This window comes from Mycteria americana, chromosome 2, assembly GCF_035582795.1.
Source record: "Mycteria americana isolate JAX WOST 10 ecotype Jacksonville Zoo and Gardens chromosome 2, USCA_MyAme_1.0, whole genome shotgun sequence".
NCBI classification, from domain to species: Eukaryota; Metazoa; Chordata; class Aves; order Ciconiiformes; family Ciconiidae; genus Mycteria; species Mycteria americana.
In genome coordinates, this window is record NC_134366.1 from 113,221,407 (window position 1) to 113,237,280 (window position 15,874).

At 38.9% G+C, this 15,874-nt stretch overlaps 1 protein-coding gene across 1 annotated transcript in view; it reads right to left on the minus strand.

Moving 5' to 3' along the window:
* Positions 1 to 568: 568 nt before the first annotated feature.
* Positions 569 to 15,874, minus strand: part of DOK6 (docking protein 6) — a 264,406-nt gene continuing 249,100 nt past the window's right edge. The window contains exon 8 of the mRNA XM_075494295.1: positions 569 to 926. Within this exon, the coding sequence (XP_075350410.1) occupies positions 787 to 926 (140 nt within the window). The 3' untranslated portion in view covers positions 569 to 786. The remainder of the gene's footprint in view (positions 927 to 15,874) is intronic.

Sequence of the window (15,874 nt, forward strand, 5' to 3'; positions counted from 1 at the left end):
GCAAATAAGAAGACTTCACAGCAGTTCTGAGGATGAGACTGTAGTGCTGATATGGACATTCACAGCTCTCAGGGGCATTGTGAGAATTATGCGCCTATTAGTAAGGGATGAATTTGTGCCCTGGGAATTTAAGATTAGAGCAATAACCTTACCTTAACACATTGAACTCTATTCCCAACAAACTATTAGCCTGCTACTCTAGTATCTGTTGGCATCTAGCTTGAAAAACGCCCGACCACCCTCTAGGGTAATGAACGAACTCGCTTGGGTCTGAAGGTGACCCCCACGGTGCTGACGCTGCATCTTGAATTGGTGACATTTCAGTGACTCCAGTGGGAATCAGTGGGCTGCGGCAAGGACCTAAAAACATTATGGGTGAAGATGGGCCAGCCTGCTGGTGGAGGCAGGTAGAAAGGCCCTGATGTTGAATGCGCCATAGCAATGGAGCCCCAGAATGGGCCTTCTCCGGTCATGCAGAAACCTTCACACCAACACAGTTTCGTTTGTTTCCACCACTTTCTCACAACACGAACGCCTCCCCCTCCCCCCCCCCCCCCTTCTTCCTGAACTTATCGACAAAAGGAATGGCAAAATAAATAAATAAAGACTTAGCCTCTGCTTCGGGGAAGCCGCCTCTCCAGGTTTCCGCCTTGGTGGTGACCCGGCTGGAGCTGGTAGGCATCAGTTTTCACGGCAAATGGTAGGTGCGGAGGGGGCCGGTGGCTCCCCGGCCCTGGTGGCACTCTCCAGGCTTGACTGTCTCTCTCGACCGGCTGCCCCCAGCTGTCATTGCACCAGGCCCGAGCCGTAGCTGAAGGCGTAGCTGCTGGCCAGTGAGAGGGACTGCTGGTGCTCCTCGCCCTGCTCCGAGGCGTAGCTGGGAAATGTCTGTGCCCGCGACACCTTCGCTGAGCCGAGGCTGTGACCTGGGGGGGGGGGGACATGGACACAAAAGATGTAACTGGGCTTTAATTTAATTTTAATTTACTCGAAGCCTTTCGCCATGGACGGGGACTCCGACAGGCTGACATAGTACTGCCCCGTGGTGTGCCCGGAAAACAGATGTGCCACATCAGGCCTTGCTGGGGTTGCAGAGAAGGGTTTTGCCCATGCCCAAGGCAGGAGCGGGCAATGGATACCCAGCTGAGGCAGAAGATCCCAGACCCAACACAGGCATAATTTAGGGACAGATTTTTTTTTTTTTTTTTAAATTGCAGAATATCACATCTATGTATTTCCTACTCTATAAATCTCAGCTGTATTTGTTAGTTAGAGCTGATGAAGAACTAATGCACTTCTTATTTGTCTGAAACACTGCTTAAGTGGTGGAAGTAATGCCAGTGGTTTCAAAGGGATTTGTCACACAAACGCTGCTTCATGTACTTACTGTCTTTTGAATAGGATGCCAGTTTGTCAGGTAAACACAACATCATTGTAATTTCAAAATGAACTGGAGGTGGGATATGGCTGTTTGGAAGAATACTGGCTGGGAAGACAATGTGCGAGATCTTTCCTCAGACAGGCTTGTGAATCTCATATAACCATGGCTTGTTCACTCACAGCCAGAGAGATGGGAAACCACATGTGAAAAGCTATTAAAAAGCCAATAACCAAACTTAGAAGATGACTCCTATGGCCTGATTCTGTATCCCAATCATTCGCCTATCTCAAAATTCCCTTCTGAAATTGGGATTTAATTAGTAACAAAAAGTTAAGGTCCAAAGTGTGTATCTTCATGCAACACATATTCTCCATTTTTTGGAAATGTGTATTAAAGCCTGGATTTAAAATGGTTTTGGATAATGCTTTTAAAAATGTCTTTAACACATGTATTATATGTAGAAATGCAAAATCTTATTTTTCCTTCAACCACAGAGCTATTAAACAATATCTGTAACAAAGTATAGACTCAAACTCTGAAGAACTCACCTCACATTGAAACATTTCAAAACAGCTAGCAGCTTTCTAGACTGCCCCAGTAGTGCTGGAACCAAGAATTATGTTGATTTGATTTGGCAAAACTTCATTTTAACTTGTATTTGGAAAAGTTAGGCTATAACATGTTACTGACTGCTTCATGAAAAAAACTGTGATCCCCCTGAAGATGAGTCTGGCAGAGCGATACTGGGACCAAGAGAGAAAAAACCCCAACTAAATGAAAAATAGAGTAAAAATATATCTCAGTGACACTAGAGACAATAAAACTAGAGACTGAATTCCCAGTGGCATGCTAATGGTCATAAAAATCCCTTTCATAGCATGACCAAGCAGGATGAATTTTGTATGTGTATTTTTACTATTCATTCACTTGGTTAATTGACATTGGCTATCAAAACCTGACTGAGATGCCAGGCTTAAATGTTTTCTGCTTCGAGAAGCTTTTGCATCAAACTGAATTAAAAAGTATGGTGGCTGTGAGGTCTGAGCTGCAAAGCAAAAGCATTGATAATACATTGTTTGAGAATAGTCTTAAATGTTTTATTGCTTTGCCCAACTTTTAACCATGATATTAAGCGAGGCTTTCATACATTTTTACTTTTATTTGGGATGTGCTTCACGATTACTGTTAGATTTTTTTTTTAATTTAATGCAAACCTAAATATAGAAAGTTGCATGATTGTAGGTTTTAATTTTGTGTTCCAAATCTGGCATTTTTCCTTCTAAGGATGTAAGATCTTGTTTTCTTTTTACCCAGAAGCTAGAATTATATATATCTTAAGGGCCATAGGGAACTGCTATTCCAGCTATGTGATTGGCTTTGTTAAATTTTTCTTTCTTACCAATAAAGATAAATAAAATATGTAAAGGTACCATTTTCCTCAATTCTCTTTGTCTTTTATAAAAAAAAAGTAAAACACACAAATAGTCCCTGTGACAATAAGCAGGAGCAAAGACACTTGCCAAACAATGGAGTTCCCTAAACTCAGGCCTATTTGTATCATGTGCTGTATCTCATATAATTAATATCGAATTCAATTCTGTGGAATAGTGCAGCTTTAATACAGTGATGAAGAGTGCCCCTACTAAACTAATTTCTAGCCAAGGTATTAAGGCAGTCTCTTACAATATAGAAGATGAATTTGAACCTATTAAGGTTAAAAAGGAAATTAAATTCAGGTCTTCTGTTTCCTGGATGTGTACCTCATCTGTTAGCACTTCCTTTACTGTTCTTTAAAGGAAAATTTGTAGCTGCTAAATCTCACAATAGGGCTGATTTTAGCCATTCTGTAACCAAAGGGGTTAATGAGGATAAGTGACTTCTTCCCTGACTGCTAGGATATGTAGTCAGAGAAAGAGAGTCTCAGATCCAAAAGATTAAAAGACACACTCAACAGAGCCGAAAGATCTAAGACACCTAGTCAAGGCTCGAGCTGAACAGTATGACATCAACCTATGGAAATAACAACAAAAAGAATAGAGAACATTGTTTCAAGTGAAATGAGAAAGCTATGGGTAACAGAGAATTTGTGAGTTTAGGAAAGAATGGCTCTATGAAATATGTTTACTTTCAACTTACATTTTTTTTTAAAAGAATGAATTATATTAGTATATTTAAATAAAATGAATCAAAAAATAAGGGTGGTAAAATAGTGGAATAGTCCTATGGTTCCAAGTTGGCTTAAGGCTTCTAAGTAGTAAATTTCCAAAATTTAAGGTTGTGTTCAGCTTTTTTTTTAAACTTAGTATATCCCATACTGGAAATTCTAAATGATAATAGATTCTTTTATTTGCATTCCTCCTAAATATTGTTTTAATACTCATACAGCTGATCAGCCTTATGGATTCTTAGGTACTGCAGCATCTCCACAGTTATGCTTTATGTCAGCAGTAAGGATTTTGAAACTAAAGATACAGGAAAAGTTTTTGCAGCAAAGAATTTAAGTTCCACAGCTTTCTAAGCATCTTGTTTCAATAGTATTTTCTGTGTCATATTTGGGTCTTAAAAGGTTAAGAGAGAAGAAGAATGATGTTTGTGGATTTTGCAGCTCTTTGGTACCACAGCTGTTTTCAGGAATACAAAACTAACCCTTCTCTAATGGTTCTTCTGAAGTCAGCATAAGAGGAATTTGATTAACACACACTTTGTGACCTGAAGACACCAGTAGAACTGGGGGATTTTTTTTCCTGTGGCTTACATATGAAATGGTTTGGGTTTGGTTTTTTTTTTTTTTTTTCTTTTCTTTTCTAGGACAGGACCTTGGAAAGGTATTATTAAGCCTACTTCATCCTTTATTTAAATTACTCTCAGGATCATAGAATGCAATGAAGCTGTAGTCCAAAGCAATTAGGTATGAATGATTCATCAAGATAATTTAATGTAACCTGGCAAATTACACCAAAATTAGATTTTTCCTGATCTTAATTATGTTAGAAACAGAAGCAGTATACACAAGGATCTTATTTCATGACATGGTGCTTATTTATAACAATTCTTTAGAGGAAAAACCCAATGGTTTCCTAGTAACAGCAGTGACAGATGTACATGTAAGTAGATCGATCACAACTTCTAAGAGAAAACTTGCAGTGCTCAGCTAAATTAAAAGAGAAAAAAAAGAGAAAAAAAAAGAAAAAAAAAAGAAGAGAAGAGATCCAGTGATAAGCTTTAACAGCTCCCTTGCTGCTGCTTCTTGGGAGATGTTTCTCTTTGTTTCGGATTCAGAATTCAAATTCTTAACCAGAAGGCAGGTGCCAACCCTTTTTCTTTTCTAAATGAAAAAAAAGGTCACGCTTTCCTTTTCCAACACAAGAATTCAAGGGAATCTCTCATCTGATATTCTTCGGTTAGAGCACTCATCTATGATGTACAAGTCCTGTGTTAAAATTCCCCTCTGCCTGTGGGTAAGGTTCGACATTACACTTTCTGTAATGGAAAAATCAGCTGAAAATGTTCCCTTTCTCCTCTCTGCCCACACTGCTGTTCACGGTCCCTCAGTTGTGCCATTGCGACTGAAAGGCTGCTTTGTAGACTGAAGCACTTTGGTCATCTGGTTTGCAAGAGCCCTACAAATTGCCGTACTGGCACAGCCGAGGAGCAGGAACAAGCAGCCAAGGGTAAGAGATGGCAGGGTTTTTCTCAGACTGGCTTTGGTGCCAGATAGTTTGTTTGGGGAATGATGACCTGTGAGCAATATGCAACCAAATGCAGGTGAATGCTATCACCACTAGACTACTCACTTCTCTGATGCAGGATCACTTTTGAAACCCTGTGGCTAAGCTTTTCTAACACAAGATCTAATAGAAGTGTATATTTTTGCAGTACAATGATTAAAAATTAATAGAAACAGAGACTCCTGTGTTTCAGCTTCTGTTGCAGGCCTTTTACGTACCTCATATTAGATAGTCATTAGGTAAAATAAAGAAGCAGACTTTTGCAGCTGCACAGCAAGCTTTCATCTGGGATTTCTTAACCTCTGAACAGATGACTTTATAAACAAAATTATGTTCTTCTAATGCAGTTTTACTTTTCTAGGTAATAATAATAAACGTTATTTTTGAAAATAAAATTTGGCATTTCCATTCCCAAGATTATGAGCACAAAATGGAAGTCATTAAATTAAAGCCAATTGGATATCTTTATTAGTATTATGTTTTATATATTTGTACTTGGGAGTGCTCTGAGACTTCATGAGGACAAGAGCTCTGTGATTGCTATAGATGTTTCTATAAATGTTATGGAAAAACACAGTTCTTCAAAACAAATTTCTATGAATCAATCAGTGCAAGCTAAGACCAAATAAAGTGAATCACTTGTTGCATTGTAAAGCAATCTTTTCTTTTTAGAAATATTCATTGGAAAATTCTGTTGTTCACAATAAACAGAACAGTCTGGAAACCAGTGAAACAGAGACGATGAGGTTTTCTCCACAAAGGATGGTGCAAGGAGGTGGAAAAAACCCAATTAGCTAACAGATGTTTCAGGAATTAAATGTTAGTAAGAAGGAGTTAGTTGTATATTGTTTCCTCACACAATTCTCACTGGACAATAAGTGTGGCCCTTCAGCCAGAAAAGTTCACAAAACTAGTACCGGCCTTTAATCTAGATTTATGTTCTCTAAGGACTCTCCCAACAGCAGTGAAAGCTCCTATTTATACCAGAGGAGGCCCACAGATTGTACTGAGGATATGGTTTTGATGGGGAAGAGTGTCTCGAGATGCTTCAACCTCTAATATTCTTTCTTTGCAGAATTTTTGTTGAGACACAGAACAAAATGGGAAAGGCACTGTAGCTATGCACTGAAAGCCCACTAGGGAAAATGAAACACTTACTGCAAGAAAATAAATTATTATGACTGCTTATTTCAGATGGAAGCTTTTATCCTCTAAGAGCTTTTGTTGCAAAGAAAGAGACTCCACATTTTATTCTGGATAAAGGAAATGTTCCTCAAAAAAACCCTACCACAATCTCAAATCAGTTAAGTGGCTATTATTGCATCAAAAAGGATACTTTCATTTAAGGCAGAAAATAAATGATTGCTGTTATCCTATTTATAAATTGATACTGGTTAAAATTCTGCCAACTCTCCGTATTGAATATACAGTGTACTCTATTGAGCTGTTGATGACAAAGCAACTTCTCCTTTTCTGCTGTTAGATGATTGGAATAACTAAAGCAAAGTTTCATAGCAGGACAAACTGCTACAAAGCAAAACATTTATTTTGCAGTAACGATGCAGTTGGATTGGAAGGGCATTAATTGGTACAGCAATTATTATGCTGTCACTCACAAAAAGATGCAATGGAAGGGAGCAGATGGAAACTGAAAAATAGCATAAACTACATTACAGCGTATTGATTTCCATATACTTATTGAAAGTGAAACTGGGGGCCCATTTCAGTTCCAAATAAAGAAATACAAATTTTCCCTTGAATTTAACTACAGTTGGAATTAAAACTCCAGGGAGCACAGCTGGGTTCCAACTTTTATATTTTCTAAAATAATTTTGGGTTTCATTTCATCAAATATTTATCTTTCTGAAGGGAAAATGAATATTAGGAAACATATTTTTTGAGATAGGTTTTTAAGAAAATAATTTAGTTTTTTTATTAGAAATAATTTTGAATAAAAATAATTTTTAAAAATTATTAAAAATATATAGGAAATATATAAGGAGAGTGAAGGTAAACACCCCCCCCCCTTAAAAATATTTCCTTTTTATTCTCAATTAAAAAGTGTTTTAATTTTCTTTAGAATTTGAAATGAAATTAATAATAGTTTGGGGTTTTTTTTGGCCAGCATCCAGAGTAGTAAGTATCTGAGTAGAATATACTTGTTACAGAACCCTATCACTTTCCGGAATTTGAAGACTATTATTTATCTTAAAAGTTTTTGGCATTGTCATCAAGTCCTCCTCTAGAAAAGAAGAAATGTTACATGTGCATGCAGAAAAGATTGCAGGAATGGCAGTTTAAAACCAGTAAATTTACAATATGTCAAATTTTTGAGTCTTAAGGAAAAAGTTTTCAACTTTTTGGCACAAGAATGCTGGAGTTTTATGAAGAGTACATTTACATGTCAATATTTTGAAATAAAGAAAATGCATGTCCTTAGGGCTTTGCAATAGTGATAACTGTTTCAATACCTATGAATAATGTGAATTGCTTGGAAACATTACGTACAGAAAAAATGAACATTATTTCATCTGTACCCCTACCTAAAACAGCAAGTATTTAAAAGCAGTATCTTGAATCACATAACTAAAACTAATGTATTGACTAAATGTCAGGTTGGTTTAATTGTGGTTGTGTTTTTCCAGCTGGTGTTTTTAAATACTTCTCCTATTGCATTTAAACTGTATATTACTTACTTAGGCTATCACAAGCTGATGTAGCTCCTGTCGTAGAAATATCAGAACATCAACCACGTCTTTCTCAAAGATGACTAGGTTTACCTTGCTCTCTACTTTTAATTGATTATCTTTTTCCATTGAGGATTTTTTCTAGTAATGCATCTTTTTATTCATAGTACCAGCTTTCTATGCCTCTGTGGGTTTATAAAGGGAGGAGACATATATATAAACACCTGTTACCTAACATTTCCACCTAGAAGATGGAAAAGAAAGTTACTTGGACACGTCTCACATTACCCAATAGTCTTTCCCCTTTCTGCCTGCATTCCTGCAGCCAAAATATGACATGTTTGGGAACAGTAATCTATTTTATATATTACATCTCTTCGACGTGTGCTTTTCTATTTGTAATATATAATTGTATGCCTGCATGCCTGAACTACAGAGAAATTAAATAAAAGAAAGTACCTGACTGGAGTAACAATTTTTTTAGTTCTGTAGTCTGAGCCAACATGCAGATAAAGACAGTAAGCTTGTACTTAGCTTTCTTATGTTGTCTTCCATGTACAGACTGCAGTGGTCCTTACAGAGATTAATTGATTTAAGCTTTACAGCTTTTTACACTTGTGCTAATGTTTCAATATGAAACCAGCCTCCTCTCTCCCTCTGTTCGGAGTCCAGCTCCTTAACTATGCCAACACAGTTGAAGGAGGCATAATCATGTTCTCACTTAACACGAAATTAGGCAAAGGTCCAACTTTGCTTCAAAACAAACAGAATTTTCCAGAAGAAAAAAGGGTTTCTAAGTTTGATTTCGCAGATTATACAGAAGTGAAATTTTCAGCAGTGATACTTTCAATTTTTAGTTTATTGATTTTAAAGTATTTACCAGGGAACCCTGATCTACACTAGCCCTGCATTGAGCAAGCACAGAATCACAGAATCGTATAGGTTGGAAAAGACCTTTAAGATCATCGAGTCCAACCGTAAACCTAACGCTACCAAGGCCACCACTAAACCATGTCCCTAAGCACCTCATCCAAATGTCTTTTAAATACCTCCAGGGATGGCGACTCAACCACTTCCCTGGGCAGTCTGTTCCAATGCTTGATAACCCTTTCTGGGAAGTAAAATTTCCTAATATCCAGTCTAAACCTCCCCTGGCACAACTTGAGGCCATTTCCTCTTGTCCTATCACTTGTTACATGGGAGAAGAGACCAACACCCACCTCGCTACAACCTCCTTTCAGGTAGTTGTAGAGAGCGATAAGGTCTCCCCTCAGCCTCCTTTTCTCCAGGCTAAACAACCCCAGTTCCCTCAGCCGCTCCTCAGAAGACTTGTGCTCTAGACCTTTCACCAGCTTCGTTGCCCTTCTCTGGACACGCTCCAGCTCCTCAATGTCTCTCTTGTAGTGAGGGGCCCAAAACTGAACACAGGATTCGAGGTGGGGCCTCACCAGTGCTGAGTACAGAGGCACGATCACTTCCCTACTCCTGCTGGCCACACTATTTCTGATACAAGCCAGGATGCCATTGGCTTTCTTGGCCGCCTGGGCACACTGCTGGCTCATATTCAGCCGACTGTTAACCAACACTCCCAGGTGCTTCTCTGCTGGGCAGCTTTCCAGCCACTCTTCCCCAAGCCTGTAGCATTGCCTGGGGTTGTTGTGACCCAAGTGCAGGACCTTGCACTTAGCCTTGTTGAACCCCATACAATTGACCTCGGCCCATCGATCCAGCCTGTCCAGGTCCCTCTGCAGAGCCTTCCTACCCTCAAGCAGATCAACACTCCCACACAACTTGGTGTCGTCTGCAAACTTACTGAGGGTGCACTCGATCCCTTCGTCCAGATCATTGATAAAGATGTTAAACAGAACTGGCCCCAACACCGAGCCCTGGGGAACACCGCTTGTGACCGGCCGCCAACTGGAGTAAACTCCATTCACCACCACTCTTTGGGCCCGGCCACCCAGCCAGTTCTTTACCCAGCAAAGAGTACACCCGTCCAAGCCATGAGCAGCGAGTTTCTCCAGGAGAATGCTGTGGGAAACCGTGTCAAAGGCTTTACTGAAGTCTAGATAGACAACATCCACAGCCTTTCTCTTGTCCACTAGGTGGGTCACCTTGTCGTAGAAGGAGAACAGGTTGGTCAAGCAGGACCTGCCTTTCCTGAACCCATGCTGGCTGGGCTTGATCCCTTGGTTATCCTCTACATGCCATGTGATGGCATTCAGGATGATCTGCTCCATCAGCTTCCCCAGCACCGAGGTCAGGCTGACAGGCCTGTAGTTTCCCAGGTCCTCCTTCTGGCCCTTCTTGAAGATGGGCGTCACATTCGCTAATCTCCAGTCAACTGGGACCTCCCCAGTTATCCAGGACTGCTGGTAAATGATGGAAAGGGGCTTGGTGAGCACATCTGCCAGTTCCTTCAGTACTCTCGGGTGGATCTCATCAGGCCCCATAGACTTGTGAGTGTCTAAGTGGTGCAGCAGGTCACCAACCATTTCCCCCTGGATTATGGGGGCTCCATTCTGGTCCCTGTCCCTATCTTCCAACTCAGGGGGCTGGGTACCCAGAGAACAATTGGCCCTGCTATTAAAGACTGAGGCAAAGAAGGCATTAAGTACCTCAGCCTTTTCCTCATCCTTCGCCACTGTGTTCCCTCCCCCGTCTACTAGGGGCTGGAAATTCTCCTTAGATCTCCTTTTGCTGCTAATGTATTTGAAGAAGTGTTTTTTGTTGTCTTTTACAGCAGCAGCCATGTTGAGCTCTAGCTCAGCTTTGGCCCTTCTAGTTTTCTCCCTGCACAGCCTCGCTACACCTTTGTAGTCCTCCTGAGTTGCCTGCCCCTTCTTCCAGAGGTCATAGACTCTCCTCTTTTTCCTGAGTTCTAGCCAGAGCTCTCTAGTCAGCCAGGCCGGTCTTCTTCCCCGCTGGCTCATCTTTCGGCACCTGGGGACAGCCTGGTGTTGTGCCTTTAGGACTTCCTCCTTAAAGAATGTCCAGCCTTCCTGGACCCCTTTGCCCATAAGGGCTGCCTCCCAGGGGACTCTCTTGACCAGTCTCCTAAACAGGCCGAAGTCCGCCCTCCGGAAGTCTAAGGTGGCAGTTTTGCCGACCCCCCTCGCCGCTTCTCCACGTATCAAAAACTCTATCATTTCGTGATCACTCTGCCCAAGACAGTCTCCACCCATCACATGGCTCACAAGTCCTTCTCTGTTCATGAACAAGAGGTCCAGCGGGGCACCTTCCCTCGTTGGCTCGCTCACCAGCTGTGTCAGGAAGTTATCTGCCACACGCTCCAGGAACCTCCTGGACTGTTTCCTCTCTGCTGTATTGTATTTCCAGCAGACATCCGGCAGGTTGAAGTCCCCCACAAGAACAAGGGCTAGCGATCGTGAGGCTTCACCCAGCTGCTTATAGAATAGTTCATCTGTCTCCTCATCCTGGTTGGGTGGTCTATAACAGACTCCCACCACAATATCTGCCTTGTTGGCCTTCCCCCTGATTCTTACCCATAAACACTCCACCCTATCGTCACCATCATCAAGCTCTAAACTATCCAGACTCTCCCTAACATATAGGGCTACCCCACCACTTCTCCTGCCTCGCCTGTCCCTCCTGAAGAGTTTATAGCCATCCATCGCCACAGTTAGGATGAATCAATTCCAGAGCCATCTTCCAACCCAAACTATTCTGTCATGTGATGCAATACTTCATTTTCAGTCATTTTGCTTTGTGAAAGAAAACAAAGTACCTTGTTTTAAATCAGTTAAAGAAAACATTCAGCTGTTCTTCCTGACTGGCACACTATATTAGAAGAGTTGTAGTTTTTCTGAATCATTAAATAGGTGATACAATTTGTGTGTGTGTTAGAGAAGTGACAATGGTCAAGGATTTTGTTTTATAATGAAAGATACAGGCATCACAATCTTGAAGAAAAGCTTTTGAGAGGAAATGTGTGCAGTTTAATACTGAAATGTGTCAAAATGATCAACAAGTTACTTAAGACTCTAAATACAATCTTAAATGAGTGCCCTAATAAAGCTACCTGAAAAGGCTGAGTACTTTGTACAAGGTGGCTGGCATCCGTGGCCTAATTTGTCCTTTCAACCACAGAATCAGTCAACCAGAAAATAATATAAACCATTTCTACATAAATTGTATAAGTGAGGTTTATTATGAGAATAATAACTGTTCCTGAATTTCGTGCCTGTCCAAATTAAAGCAATATTATTTCATTTACCACAGACATAAACAGAAACTAAGCATTTTTATAGAAAATGCAGATAGTTTCATTTTCCTATTCAAGCTCAAAACTTAATGCGCTTTTTAAATAGAAACTGCACGAAGCTGAGACATTCCATGTTGGTAATGCTAAGGAAAGAAAAAGAAAATGGTAGAGCACAAATTCCTGCAAGTGACAATTTCTTTCACTTCAAGGAACATTTGAATTGGATAAGAATGCTGACAAATGATAAGATGATGGCAAAGTGCAAGAAATAAGAAAAGAATGCTCTGATCCTAAGTACATATGGCAATGGCTGAAGTGGGGGGAAGAGAAAACAGCTAAGGAAAACTCCAGTAAGAAAATTATTTTAGTCTTTACAGTACTTTGTGTCATGGGGACATAATAAACCAACAAAAGGAAACACTCAGAAAAATTACCCTGCTCCTGGAATAACTGAAAAGTGGAAAGAATATAAAGGTAGTAATAAAAGAAACAAATGTGAAAGATAAAATTGTGTGGATTCAGTTACTTTGTCTCAAGTAATGATTTTTGTACTGTACTTAAGCAGGTAAAGCTACACACTTTGCTGTTGTCTTTTGCTTTTGATTCCTGTGTAGAGCAGCAAGTCATTATGAGAGTCAACTGATTGTTGATCTCTGTGCATAAATAGATTTCCAGTATAATTTTCTTTTAGATCCTTGAAAATTACATCTACCAGAGTAATTTATAATCTTGCTTTACCAAATTGTTTAGCTCATCATTCATTTTTCCCTTCTTTAAAATGTTTTTGTTGCATTTTTATTATGGCCAAACTAAATTCCCAGTCAAAATATGGATCTTATCAGATACCTTGGTTAAAAAAAAAATCAACCCCTAAATCTGTTAGTGATTTAGCACAAAGTATCTTACTAAAAAATGCAATGCAAAAATGCAAATTTATACATTGCATATCACTTTGATGATATGGAATATCTCAGTGTTAAATATTTATTGCATTTCAAATCATGTTGGCATTTCCCCTTGGATACACTATTCCACAAAACACTATACAGGCCTCATGCAATTTTACTGATACTACAGAATTGAAGTGAAATAGTGAATTTCTAATTTCTTATTACAGTATCTAAAATGAAATGAAGGAAAAAATTACTTACATTGACAAAAAGTGTATAAAGTGGAGATAGTATACTGCCTTTGAAAATGGGATGCTACTGGAGGCTGACTGATCAGTACTGTTCAATCTTGTTGCTGTTATAATTCTGCTGATCTTTAGTGTGGCCAATATTTCCTGGCCCTGTAGTATTTTCATTATAAATGCTCCATTCACAAAGATTTATAACTAGCCTATAAAAAAATTGCCATAAAATGAAACTCAGCACATGTGATCTGAAGCCAGAGAGCAAATTTGGTCTGACAGGATGGAGGGAATATGTTTTTCCACCACGTTTTTATGTAAGTAAAATACAGCTTTGATTGGAAAAAAACTAAAAAGAAAAAATTGGCAGGCAGTATAGTTTACATTGCTTGATGTAGGAAAAGATGGGGACAAAAGATTTATACCACCCCAAATGGATACTTATTCTACAAATATTAATTTTAAAAGACAATTTTATTATGTGAGTATAATGTGAAAACTAAACACATATAAGTCTAAGACATTCAGGGTGAGTGTGGTGGTACAGCTGAGCCCTTCCTTTGGCACTCCTAGCCAGTTTTTTGCACAGCTGAAGAGCCAGGGAAATAGGGAGATCAACGGTAACAAAACGAACCCTTACCAAAAGCAAACAAACAAAAAAGTAAACCAACATCCAAAACATGTTTTACGCCTGTTTGGCTTTCACTCTGGAGTCAGATGTACTCCACTTCTGGGCTGTTCAAGGAAAAGGCAGGAATCCCTGGCTATTGAAAATGGTTATGAGGTGTAATTGGACCATGCATTCTGGTATCAGCTGTGTCTTAGATCACCTTAGCAAATTGTTGCACTGCAGTCTCAGTCCCATTTGAGCTCTGTTAGTGCTCCTCACTGCACAAAAGCAGCAAAAGTCATCATCTGTTTTGATCATATACTTCTACCCCTGTTACAGAACTCAGAGTCATCCCATTACTGTACTTCCCTAAAGGTATTTAAAGACAAAATGCTGTTCAAACTGTAGGCAATGATGTCCTCCAAAGACAGGAAAAATTCTTGGACTCTGGTAAAATGTCTGTCATTCAAGGAACATTGTATTTATGGTGTAACATGGGGAATTAGTCTTGCTTATGTGTATTTTGCTGGGAAGGGAAGGAGGAGGGTGGTTTGTGGGAGGTAAAAATGTAGTTCCCAGTTTAATAAAATGAGTTATTTAAACCAAGTAAAGATTTTAGATGATTTTTTTTTCCTGCCACCAGTGAACAAACTTCAGAAAAGATAATAGATCTCACATTAATATATGCAGGAATGAAACACAGCTTTTAGAACTTCTACCTTTCAAAAGCTGTTCTATTTTTACCTATGCATTGAAAGCATTTATTAAAACATTTGTTATTCAGATTTAAGCTTTCTATGAAATAGCTTTCTATGAAATAGTCCTTGGAAATATTCTTTAGAGTGCCTTAACATTGTTTCAAGCTACAACCAGATAGTAATAATAGATGCTATATAAAAGTGAAAATATTGCATTAGCTGATAATTAGCTCTCTGGCAATGATTAAGAAGCTTCCTCAAACACTTGAAGACAGGAAGACACACCTTTCCAGCAGTTGTAAAGAAGAAAGAACAATGTTTTTTTTACAAAAAAATAATTTGAAATTATAGGCTTGTCTTAAACTTAATTAATAAGACTTGACACTGCAGGCATTTTATCGAAAATGTAAGGTTGCTTGACTTTCTTCCAAAAAGGACTTCACCTTTCACTATACCTGCTTAGAACAACTTAAAAAGATAGACTGAGTTACTGAAAAATTGTAACTACAAATTTAGGAATGCTTTGATACTTTCCCACTAAAATAACAAAGACAATCTGCTGAATGATATGCAGTCATTAAACATGTTTGTAAATTAAAGATGTTTCTTAGACTAAATGCATCACCGGTGCTAACCCAATGAAAGCATGATAGCTAATTGTAAAGTTAGAAAAGTACCACAGAGATATGCTTTCCTCTCATGGTGGAATTATAGAAAAAGTCTGTTTGAAAACTCTCCCTTTTCCTGCTATCATCTTTGCAACAAAAGCTCATCTTATCTACTTCCAGAAGTAGAAAACCAGCAGAGAGTTTTGAAAAGGAGCAGTAAACCAAATAAGCTTATACACACAAGAGAGAATCTTAGGTTTAAATAGTAGTATCATTATGTGTTTAATGTCTGTTTGTAAAATGAAGTTGTAAAGTTCTACCAGAAAAAGTAACTAATGTTCTCCTAGTACAGAATTTTGCAGGCTATATATATGCTATTGTAATTTTGGATTTTGAGTTTATTTTATACCTTAGAGAGGAAATTTAAGCTGAGATTGAAAAGACTGACTAGAAGAAACTAGTACTTTTTATATTTCTAAAAATTTTATTTAAGTTTTGGATATTTCTCAGTCATTATTCCATCTGCCTCAAGCAGACCTCTTGAATATTTTCTGAAGAATAACGATTTAATGTTTCCTTTATTTTCATAAGATTTAGTTTAGATTTCTCATATTTCTCAGGGTAACCCAGCATGATTCACCAAAACAGAAGTATCTTAGTGGATCCCATCTAGAGCTAGCCCAACAGACTTGATACTAATTGCTGACATGGTAACAGTGACCATTTCCAGTCAGTGGCATTTAACTGAAGATCTTCCCATCTCCATGCTCTGTTCAGTGTCCAGAATTATTTTTTTCTATGAATA